We start from the raw sequence: 21,741 nt of genomic DNA, 5'->3' as shown, positions 1-21,741 counted from the left end.
ATTTATGGTGCATGATCAGAAGAAACGAAATTGAGGAAAAGAAAACCCCGCCACATGACGTCCCGACGTCCATTCAAATTATAGACCTGATGATCTCCCCAGCCCTATTCAGAGCCTCGCAGTACGCATCAACCTTGCTCGCACCGCCCGTAATAGAGATATGAACCTTGTGCTCCCTGATAGCATAGCTCATCCACAAGGCATCCTCCTCGTATAGACACAGAGCCGCGTCTTCCACCTCAGCCTCATTGCGCACCTGGAGCACTCGTCCAGGGAACGCCCGCCAGAACACCGGATCCGTGAAGATAGCCGGCTTCTCCTCCCCCTCAGGCAGCATCCCGCCCAACGTGTCCCACATGCGCAGGAACCCGCGGCCCTCGGCGCCGCGGCGGAACTGCTGGTCCCACTCCGCAGCAGCCCGGGCGAGGCGCTCCTTGAGGGCCGCCCTGTCACCGCCGCCGTGGCCGTCAAGCACGGCCTCGCAAAAGTCCACGACCGCGTCCGTGACGACCTGGACCAGCTCCGGCCGGCCGCGGTGGAAGTGCTGCGTGGCCACGGGCTCCCAGCTGCCGGGGTTGTGGCCGAAGTGGATCCGGTTCGCGAGCTGGATGGCCATGTCGACGCAGGCCTTTGCCGTCAGGCCCGACTTGACGGTCGCCGCGATGCCCAGGGACGGGATCGTGTGCAGCGTGTACTTCTTCTTGGCCGTCTCGCGGGAGTACACGCCGCGCAGCTCGGCCATGCGGGCCTCTATGGCTGGGGTCGTCTGCAGGGTGAATCTGGCGGCCGGTACGGCGTTGTTGCTTGCTGAACCTGCTGAGGGGACGTGCGACTGGATGGCGTCGTGGATGCGCTCCGTCAGGCGCACGAGGGTCAGCCCGTCCACCATGGAGTGCTCTGACAGCTGGGCCGAGCGGCCGTTGGCCGAGACGAGGAACTGCGTCGCCTTGTCGTACCACCTGTTGAAGCCGGTGCCGACGTAGCACTCCCGTACCCGCTCCTCGTTGGTGATGGGCTTGCCGTCGTCGAGGCAGACCACGAATGATGCCCTCTCGATGGCCTGAATATACTCCGCGTTGGACCCACTGAGCGAGACGAGAACCGCCCGGTTGTCCGCCCAGGGATCGCGGAAGTCGGACGTGAGGATGCCCGCCCAGCAGTCATCCTCTAGGTCAGTACGATCAAGGATGCCCTGGAAGGTAGCCTTCAGCCCCTCATACGAGACATCCTGGCCCTCATGCCGGAGAGGGACGGTGAACAAGTGCCCCCTCCTCAGTACGGCGCAGTAGTCATTGCCGGGATACCTCCGCATCTCGTCGCAGCCGGGCTGCGGCTCGCGCACCGTGTTGAATATCCAGTCCCACGAGTAAGAGCAGATGGGCCGGCTGCCGAGCCAGTCCTGGCCCACGGTCCTGGCGACGACTTCCTTCTGGAACTGGAACGCCACGGTCGAGACGAGCGCCGCGCGCTCCGCCTGGCCGTGAGGCTGGGGGCTGTCGTAGTGCGTGTTGAGGAAGTTGCCCCACGGGGCGAGGGGGTGTCTGCGGGTCAGATACAGCCCCTTGAGGTGCACGTCTGCCAGCCAGCTGTCGATCTTTGGGTCGTTGGCCCTCTCCCTGAGCTGGGCGTGCAGCTGCCGGCCGATGCTGCCCGGGGCGGTGAACTCGCGCACTGCCTGCTGGAGGCCCCTGAGTTCCTCGCCGTTCTTGGCGAACCTGGAGACGTTCTGTTCAAGGTAGGCCATGGTCTCCTCCAACTCTAAAAGGGGATACTTCGGGAGCTCGTTCGACGCCTTGCAGCAGTTGAATCCGTGTGATGGCAGGGCCACCGCGCCAGAAGAAGCCTCTTCAGACGCAGAAGCATCATTGTTGGCCTGCCCAGCGTCCTCCGCTGCCGCCTTGAGCTCGTCACTTATGAGCTTAGATTTCTTGGTGACCAGCGAGGCAAGAGCAGCGATGCTCGGCGCGCTGGATATTTCCGAGGTCTGGACAGCCGCCTGCAAAGCCCGGATGAGCCAGTTCTTGAGCTCGATAGAGACGAGGGAGTCGAGACCTATCATGGCCAACGGCTGGTTGATGGGCACGTCGTCGATGGGCCGGTCGAGGAACACGGCGCACTTGGCAGCAATCGTGTCCTGGATCAAGGCCTCAGCCTCCTTAATAGATCCGGCTTGGCGTATGAGCTTGTCGACATCATTCGTTTTCTCGCTCGATTTCAGCCCCGCGTCGTCACCACCCAGTTGTTCTGGGTATGGTAGGCGACTGAACAACGGGTTTGTCAGGCAGACGTAGTCCTCGGCTTCTGTGAGGCCCTGCCTGGAGAGACCCAGGATGGACTGGCTGCAGCCGTCGAGCCTGGACTGTGGGCTCATGGCGTACCGGATGCTCCGGAACACGTCGTCAAAGGAGACCATGACTGAGTCCAGCCTGTTCGAACTTGCAAGCTTGGTAACTGCATCTGACCCTGCAACGGCCCCGAGGTCGATGCTGATGTAGTGAGTGTGGTGATTGTGGCCGGGTTTGTCCTTGCCGTGCGCGCGGGCAAAAGCATCCTGGAACTCGTTGGCAGCGGCGTAATTGGCCTGGCTTCCATTGCCCATGTGGTTGGCAACGGAGGACAGCGTTATGAAGAAGTCTAGCTGGGCCGACCGGAACGCCTTGTTGAGGTTCATGGTCCCGAGAACCTTGGGCCCCAGCGCGGATGAAAAGTCTTCCCGGCTCATGGCAGCGAAAGGGCGGTCCCTGAGGACCATGCCCGCGTGCACAACACCTCGGACAGGAGGCAGGCCCTCCTGCCTGCAGACCTCGAGACATGTCTGGAGGTCAGTCTCTTTCGTGACATCGCACTTGACTACGTGAACGAGAGATTGGTGTCCACATTGGTCCCGAAGGGCCTTGAGGTCCTCGCCGGTTATGCTGCGTCGAGATAGAAGCATGATGTGACCAGCTCCGTGCGCGGACATGAAAGCTGCAAGTCGCCTACCCAAGTCGCCCAGACCGCCTGCAACTACGTATGTGCCGTCTCGGGAGAGCTCTAGAGGCGGAGCGGGCGCAGTGGTTGCCGTCACAGTGGCATCCAGGGGTGACTCCAGCACGATCTTGCCAGTGTGCTTACGGGTACCAATGAGACGGAAAGCGTCTTCAATGCGTCCGATGGGGAGAGTATTCACAGGCACCGGGGCCTTGATGATTCTCTTTTCAAGGAGCGCCGAGACTGAAGAAAGAGTCTCATATACAAGTTCAGGCTGCTCCTTGCCAAGGACGACGAGGTCCACGCACGCGAACGTGAGACTCTTGTCAAAGTTCCTCATCTCGATGTGGCTGTTCTTGTAAATATCCGTCTTGCCGATCTCCACGAAGCTGCCGAGCTTGGCAAGGCAGTCGAAGGCTCCGCTGAGCATCTCGCCCGACAGTGAATTCAGAACGCAGTCGACTCCGCGGCCCTTGGTGAGCCGCATGATGCCGTCCTTGAAGCCGGGGCCCCTGGACGAGAAGACGTGGCTCTCAGGGATGCCGTAGCTGTCCATGACGAGCTGCTTCTTTGCCTTGGATCCGACCGTGACAAAGATTTCGCTCGCGCCCGCGTGCTGGGCGAGCTGGATGGCGGCCTGGCCTACGCCTCCTGAGGCAGCAGCAATAAGGATAGACTGCCCCCTCCGGAATTTCGCGGCATTGAAGAGCGAGTAGTAAGCCGTCGCGTATACTACAGATATCGCGGCCCCATCTGCAAACGGCATGCCAGATGGGAGGGCATGGGCAAGGTTACCGCTGATACGAGGCTGGCTGGCAAATGGCGAGGCCCCGAAGCCAAAGACACGGTCGCCGGGCTTGTATCTGCTGGCCATGTCCTGGCCGACGGCGGTGACAACACCTGACACTTCGCCGACCATGTTCACGCCGACACGCATCTGTCCCAGGGCGACAAAAACGTCCTTGAAGTTGACACCGTGGGCGCGCGCCGAGACTTGGATCTCCCACGGCTGGAGCGGAACCTTGGCACTACTCGCCGGATCGTCGACGAACCGCAGACTGCTCAAAAGGCCGGGTGTACCCACTTCAAGCTTGAGTGGCCTCCCGAGTTGGTGATAGGAGGCGCTCGGCTCGAGAGCTGCTGTCTTGGACGAGGTGTCTGCACCGACTGTGTCGGCCCAAGCCTCGAACTTTGTATTCGTCACCAGCCGGGGAATCTGAAGCTCGCCGTTCGAGTATCTCAGCTCGCGTTCATAGGACTCCTCGTCAGCGGACAGAGAAGATTGTGTGCCCTCAACGAGATGGTGGCACACACTCCTGACAACTTCATCGTCACCAAATTCGGTGGTTTCTTCGATGTCGAAGGTGATGAGTCTGCTGGTGGCGCCGTTCTCCCGTCTGAGAACTCTAGCTGCGCCCTGAATCATGCTTCTCTTTGCCGAGACTACTGCATTTCCGTAGCCTTCTTGGAGAGAAACCCAAATAACTGACAGCCCGGATGTCAATAGGCGTCTCATAGAGTCAAATACCTCAGACCTTTCGGTGAGAAGCAGGCTATGCTCCGCCACGTCGATGATCATGACGGGGCCGGTCATGTTCCAAGGCTCCATGGCCGCAGCATCCTCAATGCTCTGTGAATATACCCAGCCCCTGTGACCCTTCTGATCGGCCGTTTCCAGGAGACATCGTGTCAGGGCCTGAATAGACCGCGACCCGCTGCAGCCCTGGACGATGGTCATACCGTCGAGGGATTGTGATAGCGATGAACCCAAGCCCTGATGAGGAGATGCAGGCTGGACCACAGGAGATGAGACCATCAGCGATGAGCGACCGGTGGTTGAGCAATGTTGGCCATGAGAACAGATTTCCAGGCCAGTAAATCCTTGCTGGCGGAAGAGTCCATCCCATTCGGTCGTCTTCAGGAGATGACGCTGTCGAACCGGCTCGTCTTCATCTGCCCGCCAGGTTGGGAGGATGCCCAAGACCATGTCCAGGGCGACACTGGGCTCAGTGAGAGCTGCCACCATCAGCTTGCCTCCAGGACGCAGAAGCTTGTGCGCATTTGCGAGAGTTGAAGTCATGTCATTGGCTGACAGGACAACATTGGCAATCACCACGGCGTCGTACGTCTGGGCCTCGAATCCCTGTGTGGAAAGGTCCCCGTCGGCATACAAGACTTTAAAGTCAATGTAGCTGAGCCATTCAGATAAGTTGCTCTTGGCCTTGTCGAAGCACTCAGCTGACGTATCGGTGCAGGTATATCGGTCGAGCCAAATCGAACCATCCTCTCCCTTGAGCGCCTGAAGCAGTTGACCAGTTGCTCCGCCCGTGCCAGTACCGATCTCAAGGACTCTCATGTGTGGCTTCTTGAACGAGAGAAGGCGTAGATACTCAACCATGTGCTGGTAAGTGTTCGAGAACAGACTGCTGTTGTAGAGCTCTTCGGGCAAAGTAGCCTCGTCCATCAGACTAGTGGCGTCGAATTTCCCAAGCAGGATATCGGCAAGCTTCCGACCAATCTTAGCAACCATCTTGCCCTCGAAACCGAGGTTAAGAGAGTATTCTGCATCTTGTACTATGCGAGCCTCGTCCTCAAAGCTGAGGTCTGCAGTTAGATTGTGAAGCTCGGGGGATGTACTGCACTTCTGCATCCAGCTGAAGAGCCGGTCCAGGTGAGGCTCGGTTATTGAAGGTGGCGTAACAGTTCCGCTGGTGTTCAGGGTCATGTTCAGCTTGAATAGAGCATGCCGGATGAAGATGTACGCTGCCTGTTCGACGCGCTGGTAGTCACTGATGAAGCTCTCTGTACTGTCAGGAGCTTCTGCACCCTGCTTCTGCTGCCTGTTGATCCATTCGAGGAACTCGGAAGTCCCTAGAGAGTCGGCATCAATCTTCCACTCGAACTGTCGAGGCTGCTTAGCCTGGTTGCTGCCCTCGGTCTGTTCAGCCGCTTGACCTGAGCCGAATGACCGCAGCACGTATTGACTCTGCAGGGCAAGTGAGAACTCCCCGGTTGTTTCGCTCTTCTGGAACACGTATGCATCCGTGATGCACGACTGCAAATCTGTAAGGTCTCGGTCCAGGGCGGCCGCAATGACCAGCTCAGTGCCGGGCTTGCACAGGCTGACGCAGTCTGTCGCCACAAGGTTCATGCTCGCCACCGCGCCGATCACGACTGGAGCGTTGTTGTTGAATCTCTGGAAGAGTTGGGCTCCAATGTGACTGATGGCGTCCAGTGTCGATGGGTGAATGAGATGGGGCTGCGGGACGTGCCCAGGCATGTGCTCCGTCATGTCCGGCACTGTAAGCTTGGTACACGCCATGGTCCCGGTGGCATTCAGGTGCAGATCATGTAGCAGGGCGAAGCTGGTCCCGTACTGGTTTCCGTGCATGTCCAGCTTCTGGTAGAATGTCTCCTTCGTTACGATCTCGTCGTTAGAGGCGCAGGCTTCCTGGATGTCTTGAAATGCAGCCAGAGACGCCGCTTGACCCAGATCTCGGTCGACCATGTGGTCAACCTCGGTGACAGTGGTGTCTGTGTCGTAACTCACCAGGCCGGTGCAGGCCTCGTCCCATGCATCATTGCTAAACGTCAATACCCGGAAGGTAAGCCACCGGCCCGTTACCTCGTTAGAGGGACTAAGTGTCAATTGCAGTTCTATATCCGCCTCATGGTCATCTTCCGGAATCGAAATGGCCTTGATAAATTTGACGTCCTTGAATGCGAAGTTTTTGACAGTGTCTGGGGCGCCCGTGGTAATAGTCTTGCTCTTGCGCAGCTGAATGAGCTGCTTGACGGCTTCAACGGCCATGGCCATATACCCAGATGCCGGGAAGATTATGGAGCCGTCTATCACGTGGTCCTTCATCCAAGGGATGCTATTCATGTTGAGGAAGTGGCGCCAGCGAGGTTCCTGGACACTGCAAGACGGGTCTAGCAGACCGCAGAGGTCGTTCCAGGGAAACTGTCGGAACCGCTGCGCCGAGCTGAGGCGAGACTCACGCCAGAAGGAACCCGAGTCTTCGGCGAATGGATATGCCTTCAGATTGCTGATGATCTTCGGGCTGTGCGACTGACTTGCAGACACCATGGAAGAGAGTTTCTTCCTGTTGACGGGGACCCCCAGCTCGATCAGGCGGCCGAGCATGGTGAGTGTTGTCTGCAGCCCGTCTGTCTGGCGGACGAGTGGCGACAGATACGTGTACTTGAAGTCTTCGGAAGAGGCGAGGGTCTGCTTCGCTGGTCCAGCAAGCGCAGCTGAGGGCCCAATCTCGACAAACACGTAACCATCCTTGCGCCTGTCATTGGCTTCTTTCATCTCGTCACGAACGAGCTGAATGCCAGTGACGAACTCCACGGGGGACACGAGGTTATCCACCCAGTATTGAGAGTCGAAGTCCTCATATTTTCTGCACCCATTCACTGTGGAGAAGAACGATACGCCAGCGCGAGTGCGGCCGTGGCGCGTCTGCTGACATGCAGATTGGTACGCGCCTGCAATTCTCTGCATGTGGTGCGAGTGGTACGCCTGGTCGACGCGCAGCTTGCGGGCAAAGATAGACTCCATGTCCAGCAGGGCCTTGAGCTCGTCGATGGCGCACTCGTCGCCCGAGATGGTCGTGCTCTGTGGGCTGTTGACACAGGCAATAGAGATGAGACCAGTGGCCACCCTTGACAAGTACGGCAGCACGCCGGCTCTGCCCAAACCAACCGCAAGCATTGCTCCTGGTGTTCCCCGGCTGGCCTCTCTGCCCCGACTGGAGCAGTACCCACGGTAATATGACCTGGAAGCAAGTGTTCAAGTTAGTTAAGATTTCTAGCATACCTAGGTACCTTCATGCCATTGAGGATACGAGTACATATTCTGGACGCTGCGTGGTAAGGGCAAGAGAATGTGATACACTTACAACTCAACGGCAGCGAGATGATCTAAACCACCAGCGGCGTAAGCGGCGGCGATCTCACCAGAACTGTGGCCCACAACAGTTGAGGCATCAACACCAAGGCTGCGCAAGAGGTCAATGAGCGCGATCTGCAGACATGTGGTCGCAGGTTGCGCGATCTCAGCCTCCCCGAGTCTGGAAGGGCCTGTGCTAAACATCTGCTCCTGTAGAGACCAACCCCTTGCAGATGCCCCCAGGCCGGCCAGAATTCCCTCCGATTTGAGGACAGACTCCCTGAAGGGCTGCAATGGCATCAGCTCGCGACCCATGCCAGCCCACTGTGCGCCCTGACCGGTGAATACAAAGGCTAGGCGAGGGGTGGTCGAGGCTTTCACGGGTCGGACCGACTCCAGCAGCGACCTGAGTTGTTGCATGTCTGAGGCGATGATGCTGGACCGCCAGGGCAGAAGCGTTCGCCGCGCTCCTAGTGTATAAGCCAAATCATGCAGCAGTTCGGTTCGATGGCAAGCGTCGTCTGTGTTTCTGGCATGCTCCGACAGCCACGCACTGATGTCCCGAGCGGAGGCCTTGAGAGCTTTCTCTGAGTTGGCGCTCAGGAGATACAGTTGAGTGCCCGACTCCAGACCATCGTTAGATCCAGCACCGTTCACATGTCTGTCGAGCGGCATGCTGACATCAAGTCCGTTGGCCAGCGACAGACGATGGGCAGCTCTATAGGAGTCTAAGCTTTCGAGGATAACGTGGCAGTTCGTTCCGCCGTATCCGAAGCTGTTGAGGGATACTCGGCTGGGTCCAGCTCCCAGAGGTGTCGGGTGGATGGGGATCTGTCGTTTGTGCAATGTGGTGAGCATACTTCCAAGTTCAACTCAATGTGAGTGTGACTTACGGTGATGTTCCTCTCGGCCAATTTCAATGACGACTTTGGCTCAATGAAGTTCAGCTGTGGTGGAATGATGCCCGTCTTCAGCACAAGAAGTGACTTGATAAGACCTGCAATTCCAGCAGATGCTTCGAGATGCCCAATATTAGATTTCACCGAACCAACGTACAAGTCTTCCGCTCGAGTTCGACCTTCGCAGAAAACCGAGTAGATGGAGCCAACTTCTTCCTTGTCGCCTACGCTTGTGCCCTGTGAGAGGTCAGCTGTCTGCATCCAGATTGGCAGAGTATTGCCAGCGCCCAACTTCCGCAACTGCGCTTCTATGACTTACGGTTCCATGGGCCTCCACATAATTGGTCTGCGCGGGATCCAAGCCTACACTCGCGTACACCTCTTCCATTAGGACTCTCTGAGCCTCTCCGCTCGGGGACATGATGCTGCCCGCGGTGTATCCGTCTTGGTTGATTCCAGAACCGACGACGACGCCGTGGATTGGATCTCCGTCCTCCAGAGCTTTGTCCAACAGCTTAAGCACGATGGTCGCAACGCCCTCGCCGCGGGCATAGCCGTTGCCACGGGAATCGAAGGCGTAACAATGGCCGTCAGGATTGACCATCCTGCAGAGCAATATGTCCTTGTCAGCACCAAAGTACCTCCAAAGGCTACATGAAATAGCTACCAGTGCAGTCTTGAAATGAAACACTGCAGGGGGAGAGATTTCGGTTGTAATCATGACTCACCCAATGGCGCTCATCGTTGCAGATTGAGAAGGATCTATCAGTAATTGTGAACCACCGACAACAGCCATGTCAGACTCGCCAAGACGTAAACTCTGGCATGCTTGGTGGAGGCAAACCAGGCTACCGGACTAAATGATGTCGAAGCAAACGGCGGATTAGCAGACTGTCTGTTTGACCAGGGTTGTTTGAGAAGGACATACGCAACCTGTGTCAACTGTAACCGACGGACCTCGCAAGTCAAAGGCATAGGAGATCCTGTTGGACAGCATGGCCATGCCGGTACCAGCAGTGTGATTCCCACTGACTTGAGAAAGGTCCTTGTACCCCATGCGTTGGTAGTCGTATACAAAAGAACTGATATAAACCGCGGTCTTGCTCCCTCTGATGTCTTCCAGGGGCATCCCAGCGTTTTCCAGAGCTTCGTAGGTGGTCTGGAGTAAGATGCGCTGCTGAGGGTCCATTGCGTGAGCCTCCTTGGGTGGGACCCCGAAGAAGCGGGCGTCGAACTTGGCTATGTCATCTCGAAGAAAGTACCCATTCTTGGCCACCAGCGACTCTGGCGCGCCTGCGTGGGTGTTGTGGAAGGAATCGCGGTTCCACCTGTCGGCGGGTATGGGACCCCAGCCAGAACCACCGTTCAGCAGTAGGCCTTCGAGTTCCTCAGGGCTGCTGGCGCCTGGGAAACGACAGCTGACGCCGACGATGGCAACTGGGGGAGGAACAGGCATGATGGAATCTGGCCCTGATAGGTCATACGGTACGAGGGAGAGAATGGAACCCAGGAAAAGGAACGAATGCAACCGCTTCTGCTCATGTATCACAGAGGGCGAGGAAGGACCTTGGGTTCCCAGTCGGCGATCACCCAAGTAATATGTGGCAAACGGAGACGAGCTTCAGGTTGTAAAACTCACAGAGCTACAGGGTTCGTGGCGTTGGAAGAGTGGGCACTTAAGAGCCACTTCAAATGACCAAATTTATCAACCTGCCAGTGGCTTGAACCATTCACCCGTCTGAGCAGCTTTTAAACCCTTTGTTGGGACGAAGTGGTTGCAGCCCTCAAGTAACTGCAATCAATTTGTCACATGTGCGCAGTTTTGGAATTCGCTCCCTGGAGGTCCGGATCAGCCTCAACGAGTCTTGTGAATGTGAAACTCGAGACGGACCTTCCCACGCGGTCAGGATCACCTTAGTACCCCCACTGTTCCACTTACCAATGTGCACTGTTTACACGTCCTGGGGGCCATTAGAAGCTCAACAAACGCGTCCCTCTTCGGGTCCTGGGCCAGATGCTCGAGACGGAAAAACTGTGTACAAACATCACCAGGAATTTCGAATTTCGAATCCCGACAATAAATCATGGCGAACCAACGTCAGACCAATAGAATAGAATGCACGAAAGCCTCATTGATAGGATCATTGATAAATAATATAAATTATTCCCAGTAATTCGTAATCATACTAATCGTGTATCATCGACCAGGTGGCTTGGTAGATAAGGGACGCGGAAGCTGGACGCGTTTTGCACGCTCATAACAATGTCGGTATCATTAAAATGAGGTAGTGAAAGCGCCTCACGAAAATATCTAGGTTGAAACGAGATATTCCAGCGGTGCTGGTATTTGAAAAGAGTTGACACGCGGAATAATCCGAGACATGTGTAACCTCCCTGAAGATCACCCATTGGTATGCAGTTTCCTCCATTTATCTTATGACGATACGCCAGTAGGTTTCAAACTCGTCATTGCTCAGGGTCCTCCCATTAAGTAAAGTTCAATGATCGGAACTGGCCGGTAAGATTGAATGTAAATCACATGTGTCTTGCGGCCGAGTTGGGCCGGGATGAGCACAATTTTATGTTGTCAAACAATCTTACCTAGCGGCAAGCAGTGTGCTAGCACATCACAGTGCATCCCAATTCGCTTCCAGCCACAGTATATATCTACCTACTGCTAGGTAGGTCAAGCAGCAGAGATCTACTGACCTGAATCAACGTTCTGGCCCCGTTCTCCTCCCCAAAGCCGCAGATCTTGAACTCGTCATGCCTTTGATAACGCGGCTGATCGTACGCGATAATGCGCTCGCCTGTCTGCCAAAGGTGCCATCGGACGAGGTTTACCCTCTGCATTTCTTCGATGACCAAAAGGTCTATCACAACTCTCATGGCGTGTGGATGCTGCGATTCGACGATGTCTTGGACCCGACCATAGTCTACGCGGCCTTTGAGCGGCTTTGTTCGCTGCCCGGATGGCGCAAGTGTGGTGGAAGGCTACGGATGAATGTGAGTAATCCTCTCCTGAAAACAGACATCAATAGAACAATTGCTGATTGGTGATGATAAGGACCGCAATAAGCTGGAGGTCCACGTGCCCGAGAAGTTCACCTCCGCGAGGCCTGCATCGATGCTTACCCGGGTCTCATACGGGGACATTAGCATCAACGAACACCCAGTGGCATCCAGCCTCCCTAGGGAGACTGCCGTCCCTTGCCTGCAGTCCGGCCCGACAGACTTCCTGAGCCTGTCCATGACCCCCCGGACCCCCGTGTGCCTGGAGGACTACCTCAAGTCGGACATGCCCCTTTTGAACATGCACATTGTCACTTTTAAGGACGCCACCCTGGTGTCCATGACCTGGCCGCACGTCCTGGGAGACATCATGAGCGCGTCCGCGATATGCGAAGCCTGGAGCCTGGTCATGGCAGGCCGGGAGGCCGAGGTGCCCGCCTGCCTCTCATCCGGGCACGACGACGTCCTCGAGAAGGCCGGCCACCACCCAGCCTTCAACGACAAGCACATGATGGAGGGGCAGCAGCTCAAGGGCCTCTGGTTCATGGTGTGGGTGGTCAGGTACTTCCTCGACATCTTCTGGTGGTACAGGCAGGAGAGCCGCACCATCTACCTCCCCCCCAGGTCAGTCACCAAGCTCAAGGCCAAGGCGATGATGGAGATCAAGGGCCAGAACCCCGAGGCGAGACCGTCGGCCGCCTCGCACGCCACCCAGTTCGTCAGCACCGCCGACGTCGTCTTCGCCTGGATCATATGCCTCATGGGCCGGGCGACCTTCTCACCCCGCTCCAAGCGCTCCGTCATGATCGGGTTCCCCTGCGACGTGCGCGACCGGGCGCCGTCCATCTTCACCCCCGCGCAAAAGGAGAGGGGCGTGTGGGTGCAGAACGCCTCGCCGCCGATCCTCCAGACCGTCCCGGCGCGCGACGTCGTGTCGGAGCACGGCATGGCCAAGGTCGCCCAGTCCATCCGCCACGCGATCACGTCGCTGGGCACCGAGGCGCAGATCCACGCGCAGTATGCCCTGGCGAGGGACAGCTACCGGAAGAGCGGCCTCCCGCCGATATTCGGCCGCATTGACCAGTTCCCTGTCAACGGCACCAACTGGACCAAGGCCAACTTCTTCGAGAAGGTCGACTTTAGCCCTGCTGTTGTCCACCAGGTCAATGGCGTCACCGAGAAGACGGGCAAGAAGGTCAGGGACACCCTTGTCAACGGCAACCACGGCCGCAAGTCAGCTGTCGGAAAGCCAGTGTATCTTCATGCCAACGAGCTGGCCCCTCCTGGCTCCCGTCAGCCGCTTTCTCGAAATCTCGCATACCTCCTTGGGACCCCAGCAGGCGGTTACTGGGTCGTCGGCAAATTCCACCCCATCGTGTGGAGGCAGATTGAAGGGGCTCTTGCCGCCATGCAATAAAATTCTTGGGCTTGTTCAGAGGTATAGGTGAGATGTTCTGGCAACAACTTTTTGAACTCATGTATCTCATAAGAGGGAGAAAATCGTGTAATTTCCTGGTCATCGGCACTGTATTTTCTTAAACGCTGGGTCTTCAGCGTTACCACTGTATGAAGGCGCCGCATACATTCTATATATATGGGGATCAAAAACGAAACCACCTATATACATGGGGATTAGGAAAGAAACCACTTTCTGGTCATCGAAGGCGACCATTCTGAAGACAGCTTCACATTCTGTCTTTCTCCTATATTCCCCTGTCGACCGATTTTAGTGGCACTGGATGTCTCGATCTTGAGTTTGACTCCAGCCTGCTGCACTCGAGTGCCTTGTTCCCGTTCCGCCGATTCCACATCTTATTGGGGCACTTAAAATAGTATGTAGTCGCAAAAGAATCACATGTGCATTGCCAAATCATCTACTCTGAATCGTACCACGTCCTGAGACTGCGCTCGTGAATGGTCAATGTTGTGAACTCGAAGCGCGAATCTGTCGCGCTCCCAAAAGCTTGAGGTCTAGTTGTTAGTCACTCGCGAGATCTGGAGGACCAAAAGGTTGTGTCGATCTCGGCGACGCGAGTCACATCATTTCCTCGTAGTAATTGCCCGGCACCTTCAGCCAAATTGCTCCAGGGTCTTAGCATTAGATGCTTCCTGTGTCCCAAGAAATCTTTGAACAGCTTTCATTAAGATGGCGCCCCTTCCAACAACTCATCAGCCACGTTCTAGTTCAGCAAAATATCAAGACATATAACTTGTCTGAGAAATCTCCCGCGACCTAGGTGCCCAAAAGCTCGTTTAAACATGTGGCAAACCGGCGACCGTCAACCTGTGAGAGAATTTGTTCTTTTTGGAATGACCTAAAGTGCCACGTGGGTCTCATTACGTGTCTTGGGCTAAGAATTTGGCACCCTCAAACGGCGGAATGATCAGCAGGGAGGGTCCTGACACGGCTCGCGGCAAACGTAATTTGCAGAGCGCGTATCTGTCTTCCCTCATTGTCATCCAGCCGCCGGCTAAATATTTTGGAGGTACGCCAATCCAAGCTCGAGAATTTGAGACCAGACAATCCACGGTGAGAACGCTCGGCGGGTCGTCCTCCAAGCTCGGGTTGTGACCCGGTGGGCAGACCCACCAGAAGGTGTAGCCGAAAGAGGTCACATGCCTAGTTAGTATGGAATTCGGCGAGAACGTTTGCTTAACAGTTTGGTTGGCCATCGAACAGTGGAATCGAGCAAGTTGATAGTATTGCTAGGTGATGCTCATTGGATAAGTAGCACATTGGTTGATTACCTAGGTACCATCACAGCCTTGCCCTCTCCACCGTGCACCTTACACTGCCATCGAAGACCAACCACCGGACTGATTGTATTACGATACAGACATGGATGACTCACCAAACGAATTCAATCCAGCACACGTAGCTTTTGCCTCAGTGGCCGTGTTCATAAATGAAGATGGAAAAGTTTGCAGCCTCGTTACCTAGGTGCACAGCCAAACTCCGGTGTCCCGAAGTGGACCAGCCGTGCTGGGCCGAATCGCAGTCATGAGAGTGAATCCTCCAAAGTTTGATCAGAGAGCATACCGGCTGAGGAGGCAATTTGACTGAAAGCCTTATTAACCAGGTGGTTAAGATTAACCTTAACCTGGTGCCATGACCTTTTGTAAGTGTTAGCGTGTGAATGATTCCACAGCTTTGAATGAGTGCAACCTACCAACTCGGTCATCTCACCGTCCTTATTAACCAAGCGTGATCTTTTGCAGAGGTCCACAGTTCCCTTCCCAGATATCCTTAGGTACTCGTCCAGCAGCCTTGCGGTACATGACATCGCCACTCCTCCAAACCCAGAGAACGTTATAGAAGTCGTAACTCGTGTCCCTCCATCCCAGAGGCAGGTCCTGCTCAACCAGATTCTTGGTGCATCCAAAGCCCCTGCGGAAGAAGGGCCCCTGGTCCAGCCCGGTGGCAGCCTCAGTCTCCATGTTCTTGTAACATTCAGAATCGCTCTCGGGATCGTCCCCCCACTGATCGTGGATGACATGCACCGACCCAGCCGCGTTTCTACGGACTGTCCGCGCCCATCGAGGTGATTTCCCCTGCCTCTGTGAGCTGCCCGATTCAGGGTCTCCACAATCCTCCGGTACTGTCCTGGGGACACTCCCAGGTAGCCCGAAATGGTAATGATCGCTGTTGTAGCTTCCAAATTGGAAGCAAGCGACGCGGTCGACCCTCTCCTCGTACAGCAAGGCCGCCTTGTGGTAGCTCGCACTGCCCCGTGAGATGGCGACGAGGTGGACTATCTGGCCGGCTTCGACATCCAGGTCGTCGTCCATCGACCGTAGAGTCCCGGCCCAGCGTTTTCGATCGTCCTCGAGCGTGATGACGGGGCAGCACTGCTCTAGTTCGGGCTGTTTGCTGTACAGCACCGTGTCTAGGACAGACACGTCAAAGAGGCCTCCATATCGTGGTGTGGGCGTCACCCTGACCTGAGGGACGAGGACCCGCCGAACCTTGAATGTGGCCGTGGTTGTCGTGCATGAGAGGAAGGGTGAGTTGGTCTGGCTATGGAGGTGTGGTTGTGGGAGTTGCGTGGGCAATGGATAACGATAGAGGGTAGCTGTATCCGATCCGTAGAAGTACCAGTCGCTCTGTCGTTGTTCCTCCTTCAATCTCACGGCCGGCGAGCCTCCGTCGTTTCCTACCGCCAAATAGGTCTCCGTAACTTCTTTATGAGACCATCCCGGAGGGTTTCCCACGCCGCGCGAGCCGCCTCCCATGAGCTCCTTGCAGCGCTCGAGAACCTCGGGCCCATGTATGCGCACCTCACTGCCGTCGGCGGCCAAAATGAACCAGTTCACAAGGCCCCTGGTAGTCGAAAGGTGCGGCACGAAGTACTTGTTGTTATTTCTCGCCTGGTGGATCTCATAATCAAGGCCGCTCTCCAGGCTCTTCGGGTCAATCAGACACTGCCAGCTGGCCCAGGACCAGGACGGCAGTGCCGAGCGCGGCGCGACGTTCTCGACGGACCCAACTGCCACCCGCCTTTTGGCCTTGTACCGAGGCTGCCAGAGAAGGCTGGCGTCGAGGAAGACGGCCGGCAGCCCGCAGACGAAGCCCCCCGGGAAGCCCTGGGCGAAGGCGTCAAGCACGCCGGAGATGGCGGGCAGTGCGTCTTGGTCATAGGTGAGACTCCGGTGGTTGTACCGGCATATTATCTCCATGTAGAGCCTGAAGTTGGGAATAGAGAGGGCAGCGATGTCCTGTGATAGCTGCCTGTCTGCTTTGTGGATTCTCGATTCCGTGCCGTCCGAGGAGAAGGCTGAATTCTCCGAGATGGGTTCCCAGAGCGCTTGTCTTGGAGGCTCGTGAGTATTGTCTGCTGAAGTCTGGGACCCAACCAAGGATTCGGACCACCACACAGCACCTTGGCAATCCCAGAATGCCGTTGCGTCGAGGAAGACAAGGGACCGTTTCGAGAGCACCTGCTCCTGGAAGGTCCACCCACGCGTGGCCCAGTGCGATCCAAGAAGAGCCCCGTGAAGAAGACCGGGGGATACCTGGCCCACTCCGTTCGTAACGCTATCAAGATTGGTGCCTGATCCGTATAACCCTTCCGAGTCCGCCGCCGCTATGATGGTGAAGTAGGCCCCGGAGTAGATCTCACGCATAAAGGAGACCTGGACAGCCGTGGTCTCGTCATGCTGGGCGATACACAGGCAATCAACCCAGAGATACCGCACACCACACAGCCGCACGAGCTCCATTGAGTCCCGGACAACCAGCGGGAGCTCCTCCACGACCCCAGTTCCGGGTGACAGGAAGCCCGGCTGTCTGAACCTGGACAGGTTGTCCCGCTGGAGCATCAGCCTGTCGGTCGGCGATGGCTGGCCCCCGCCCTTGCGCAGTGCAGAGCTCCAAACGTAGCTCAGGGCTGCATATCTGTCGACCGACCCACCCGGTACGATACAGCCTTCCCGGGTGTCGATGACCCAATCTGGGACATGGCTTGGCGATCTGTTGGCTATTGGTGTGGCGTGACAGCTGGGGCCGTGGAGCTCGTCACATTTCTGAAGGGCTTCTTGGAGTAGGGACACAAGATGTGCCGGTGGGCGCGTAAGGCCCATTCTCTGTTATGTGATGCTAAGAATGAGGACTGGTAAGCTTCCAAGGTTGTTAATGATGTTGTGCTCAGCTGAGAGCGGCCACGACGACGTGCGAGGGGAAGCCCGGTTGGTTCGGACCGAGAGCTTCTGTGTGTGCACACATATGTATGTATTCACAACCAGCGAACTCGCGGCAAAGGCATTGCATTACTTAGGTATGTGGGTGGCTTTTTGTCCTAACACTGCTATCGAAGGGTTAAATGCTGCAGTTGACCAACCGGTGTCGTCTATTTTGCCTGTTTCTTGGCAACTCGACACTAGCGGAGCTGAAAATGTGAAGGAGAGCCAAGTGCAAAGGTAGCCAATAGTGAATCCATGAGGCTTAGCACAAAGCAGGGAATCTAAGCACTAATAACCTGATAGTAGTATCAGCTGCACCATGTAGGCCGCTGCTTGTTGCCCCTCACGGAAAGGAGGCCAGGCACCGTGGTCATTTCGGCGCCTCCTCGTCCGGGGAGGTTATGAACTGGGCAACAGATTTCATCCAGGTCACGGCCGCTGCTCGATCATTGGGTTCTCATGTGAATAATTGCCATTGCATTATTCTTGCAAAAGCGACGCCACACGTGCCATAGGCGCATACCTAGATAGTCCATATATCACGACATCGTGAATGCCGAGATGGCCATTCTCAAAAGCCGCATATTGTTACAACTTTCAAGTAATTCGATACGCAGTAAAGTGTGGGATCAATGTATTTTAGAGCTCTTCTCTCTCCAGTACCTCTACAGTCGTCCCTCGCGTTGAGCTGCCCTCAAAGTCTGGAATTGTCGTGAGGACAGAGTCTTACTACGCTCACGGTGGTCAGCTTTGCCAATCTCGGCTGGGCTCGGTTGAACTTATCCCCCAAGACATGACCAGTAGCCCAAATCTGGGCCGGGCAGACAGACACCAGGTGCCTGGGAATGAGGCCTCTTACACTCCAACCCTGTATTTTTGTCAACCAGTGGCTTTTGACTTGTGTTGATTAAATATTGTCACTAAGCGTAGCAGAGGTACAACTTGCTCTGAACACACCGCCAGAGTATTGAACACCACCACACCAAAACGAATACATACGTGACCCATACCAACAAGCACTAAAATAATCCGTCGACAGCTCTGTAGCGATCAATTGACTCATGTGCAATGATCTCTACGCTTGGTAAGTCGAAGCCGAAACGTTGCCTCCCCGTCCAGTCCAGTCAACGTGGATATCCTCGCCCTTTGGATATCTGGCATTTGCAGCCTCAGGCTTCACTCTGAAAGTATGTGCGCCGAAGTAGTCGCGCTGTGCCTGTAGCAAATTTGCTGGAAGATCTTTCGTACGGTACCCGTCAAACCATGAAAGTGCGGTTGAAAAAGCCGGTATCGGAATACCAAGGAGGGCAGCCTTTGCAACAATGTTCCTCCAGCCGGGTTGTGCCTTATAGACAGCTTTGTTGAAAAAGCTATCAAAAAGAAGGTTCTCCAATTCAACGTTATTTTGGTAAGCTGTTGTAATGTTCTTTAGAAAGACTGAGCGGATGATGCACCCGCCACGCCACATGAGGGCGATTGAGGGCTTATTGAATTTCCAGCCGTATTTTCGTTCGGCCTATGAAGGTTTGATCTTAGTTTAGCAACTGAATCAGCAACACTCGCGTTGGGTAATTGAATTACCTCCTGTATGAGCATGAATCCCTGGGTGTATGAGATGATCTTCGACGCGTAGAGGGCTTGTTCAAGGTCTTCAAGGAACTGCTCCTGCTCCTGCCCCTTGTTACTGTCACAGACATTGAGGCGGCTAATAAATTTGAGCTTGGTCGATGCCTCTGTACGCTCTTCTTTCATAGCAGATAGATTGCGGGTAAGGACAGCCTCCGCGATTAGGGTGACAGGAACACCAAGGTCGAGAGCGTTTGCAGCTGTCCACTTCCCAGTACCCTTCTGACCGGCCTTGTCAAGGATCTTGTCGATGATAGGGGAGCCTTCTTTGTCGTCAAAGTTGAAAATATCTCGCGTGATCTCCATCAGGTATGAGTTGAGCACACCTTGATTCCACTTAGCAAATGTATCGCTGATTTCCTTGTTGTTCATTTTCAGGCCGCGCTTCATGATATCATACGCCTAGTGCTGTCAGTCAGATTCATCTTTCAACCAGACTTTCTCAAGCGTTTAATTGTCCCATACCTCACAGATAAGCTGCATATCACCATACTCAATGCCGTTATGCACCATCTTGACATAGTGGCCAGCACCTTCATCACCAACCCATTCACAACAGGCTTCCCCTTCACTCTGTGCGGCAATACTCTGAAAGATATGCTGTACAAAGGGCCAAGCCTCTTCATGCCCTCCAGGCATTATTGAGGGACCTAAGCGAGCCCCTTCCTCGCCACCGGAAATACCAGCGCCGATGAATCGCATACCCTTAGGGGCAAGATATTTGGCTCTTTGGCTCGATTCAGAGAAGTGGGAGTTACCGCCGTCAATAATAATATCCCCCGCTTCGAGGAGGGGCAACAAGATCTTGATCCAGTCGTCGACAGGCTTACCAGCCTGTACAAGCAGCATAACACGCCGTGGTCTCTTGAGACTAGAGACGAATTGCTCCACAGAGTACGAACCCATGACGGACTTTCCTTGTGCCTCGCCGGCGAGAAGAGCGTCAACTTTCGAGACAGTACGGTTGAATGCGCAAACGGTAAATCCGTGGTCGGCCATATTTAAGATGAGGTTTTGGCCCCTGCGGACCGTCGTCAACTACGCTGGCCAGAACAAGATATCAAGAGCTGGAGTTCGACGAACTTACATGACAGCCAGACCGATGAGGCCGATATCAGCGCTTTCAGAGTTGTTAGAATTGTCTTGGAACTGTCCTGCCTACAGCTCCAATCATTTTCAACAGCCGAGCTGTTCAGGGAACCAAATGGATGATGTCTCTAAGCGCCACGGGACACAGAGGACTTTGACACTTCCCTTACAATGAAAAGTGCTTGGCATAGCAGCTCATGGTCGCGACAAACCCACCAAGGTTAAAAGGGAGGTGCAGAATAACAGTAAACTGGGGAAGGTGGGAAATAACTTACAGTTCGCCAGACATTGCGTGTGAAGTTGCGAAATTGTGAGACGTAGCTGAACAGCGATAGTTGCGTCTGTGAAAGATTCTGTTGGTTAAGAGATTTCTCAAAAGGACTCGTGCGTTGATGGGAAATAGCCAGAAATAACCAGGGGACTGAGTGAGGACGTGTAGCCCTTTAAGAGAAGCAGGTTTCTTCAACTATTGTAGGCGTGATGGCCCACTGGCAGGCGGTGGGACCACGAATTCTGCAAGATCGCCAGGAGAATCGTAAATTGGGCCGGTGCGACTATATTTAGTAATTCGTAACAAGTGCGGTCCAAATCTAGATGAAGTTCGCACTGCCAACAAGAGCATGTCGTCATTTGGCCAATGTCGTAGTGGCAGCACCTTCGGCCGTGATGGAATGAGGCGTTTCATCTGGGGTCTTTTGATGGTATGGTACGATGCACTCAAGTAAAAAAAGAGCAGTGCCCTTAAATTAGAAATGGAATGTCTCATGGGCCCAACAGAACAGACCGGCACGCCTCTCGATCAGGATTCACCAACGCGTTCAGCCCTGCAAATCACGACCTAGCCGGTTCAACCAACACCTGGGCAGGACCACCAACGCGCAGTAGTCCTTCATCTAGCCACCTTAGCAGATCAAACCAACTAGGATGTAGGCCGCAATTGGTCGCCTCAAAAGCTACCCAACCAAAACGACACTGCCGCCGCCGCCGCCGACCGGATCATCATCCCGGCTGCTCAACCAGACTGGAACCAACTGGACGGCCTCGACCTCTGCGGTCGCTGCCAGGACTTCCTACCTCCGCTAATGCCTCAACCACTGGAATCGCTGGCCTGGTCTCTCGATCAAACCAACATGAAATTGGCCGCCGTGGCTCAGGGCCTCTGCGGCCGCTGGCCCGTTCCTCTCTTGGCTTGAAATACCTCGAGCGATATCTCGATTGAGTATGACTACCTAGGTACAAGTGCTCAACACACAGAAAGAGAAGTCACGTATCACGGTTGAAGAGGGGGTCAGGATTTTAATTCGGCCTTCAAAACAGGTTCCTGGCCTGAAACACACTCAAGGCCTATTGCTCAATTTAGTTGTGTTGCGACTTCTCTGTTGAGTTCCCGTCGCGATGTTCAGGAGGCTGTTCAGGAGCGGAGGCTGTTCGGCAGCGGAGGCAATGCTGTACCCAAAATTGTATATATTCCTTGGTTCCCTTAGTCCACAACTCTGGGCTGTCTCCGTGTCATCAACGCAATCAACAGTCTCATCCACATAGAAAACAACATCCTCAATACAAGCAACA

At 55.2% G+C, this 21,741-nt stretch overlaps 4 protein-coding genes across 4 annotated transcripts; 1 reads left to right on the top strand and 3 right to left on the bottom strand.

Annotated features, from left to right (window-relative positions):
• Window positions 1-73: 73 nt before the first annotated feature.
• Window positions 74-10,222, bottom strand: KVR01_006052 (uncharacterized protein; the record flags this gene model as incomplete). Its single annotated transcript, XM_044793155.1, has 6 exons — window positions 74-7,754; window positions 7,878-8,698; window positions 8,761-9,003; window positions 9,086-9,371; window positions 9,495-9,528; window positions 9,724-10,222. 6 exons carry the CDS (start codon window positions 10,220-10,222, stop codon window positions 74-76), a joined length of 9,564 nt encoding a protein of 3,187 aa, XP_044644855.1.
• A 1,310-nt stretch (window positions 10,223-11,532) lies between these two features.
• Window positions 11,533-13,195, top strand: KVR01_006041 (uncharacterized protein; the record flags this gene model as incomplete). The annotated part of the gene is made up of 2 exons (XM_044784149.1): window positions 11,533-11,772; window positions 11,834-13,195. The coding sequence occupies 2 exons, from the start codon at window positions 11,533-11,535 to the stop codon at window positions 13,193-13,195; spliced, it is 1,602 nt and encodes a 533-aa protein (XP_044644844.1).
• Window positions 13,196-14,973: 1,778 nt separating this feature from the next.
• On the bottom strand, window positions 14,974-17,237 carry KVR01_006485 (uncharacterized protein; the record flags this gene model as incomplete). Its single annotated transcript, XM_044785410.1, has 2 exons — window positions 14,974-17,165; window positions 17,186-17,237. The coding sequence occupies 2 exons, from the start codon at window positions 17,235-17,237 to the stop codon at window positions 14,974-14,976; spliced, it is 2,244 nt and encodes a 747-aa protein (XP_044645288.1).
• A 1,295-nt stretch (window positions 17,238-18,532) lies between these two features.
• On the bottom strand, window positions 18,533-20,461 carry KVR01_006138 (uncharacterized protein; the record flags this gene model as incomplete). Its single annotated transcript, XM_044790834.1, has 5 exons — window positions 18,533-18,973; window positions 19,039-19,485; window positions 19,549-20,104; window positions 20,171-20,203; window positions 20,448-20,461. The coding sequence occupies 5 exons, from the start codon at window positions 20,459-20,461 to the stop codon at window positions 18,533-18,535; spliced, it is 1,491 nt and encodes a 496-aa protein (XP_044644941.1).
• Window positions 20,462-21,741: the final 1,280 nt, after the last annotated feature.

The sequence above is a fragment of the Diaporthe batatas genome (assembly GCF_019321695.1).
Source record: "Diaporthe batatas strain CRI 302-4 chromosome Unknown Contig00006, whole genome shotgun sequence".
Taxonomy (NCBI): domain Eukaryota; kingdom Fungi; phylum Ascomycota; class Sordariomycetes; order Diaporthales; family Diaporthaceae; genus Diaporthe; species Diaporthe batatas.
The sequence above is the reverse complement of the archived record's forward strand: the minus strand, read 5'-3'. Positions and strand labels throughout refer to the sequence as shown.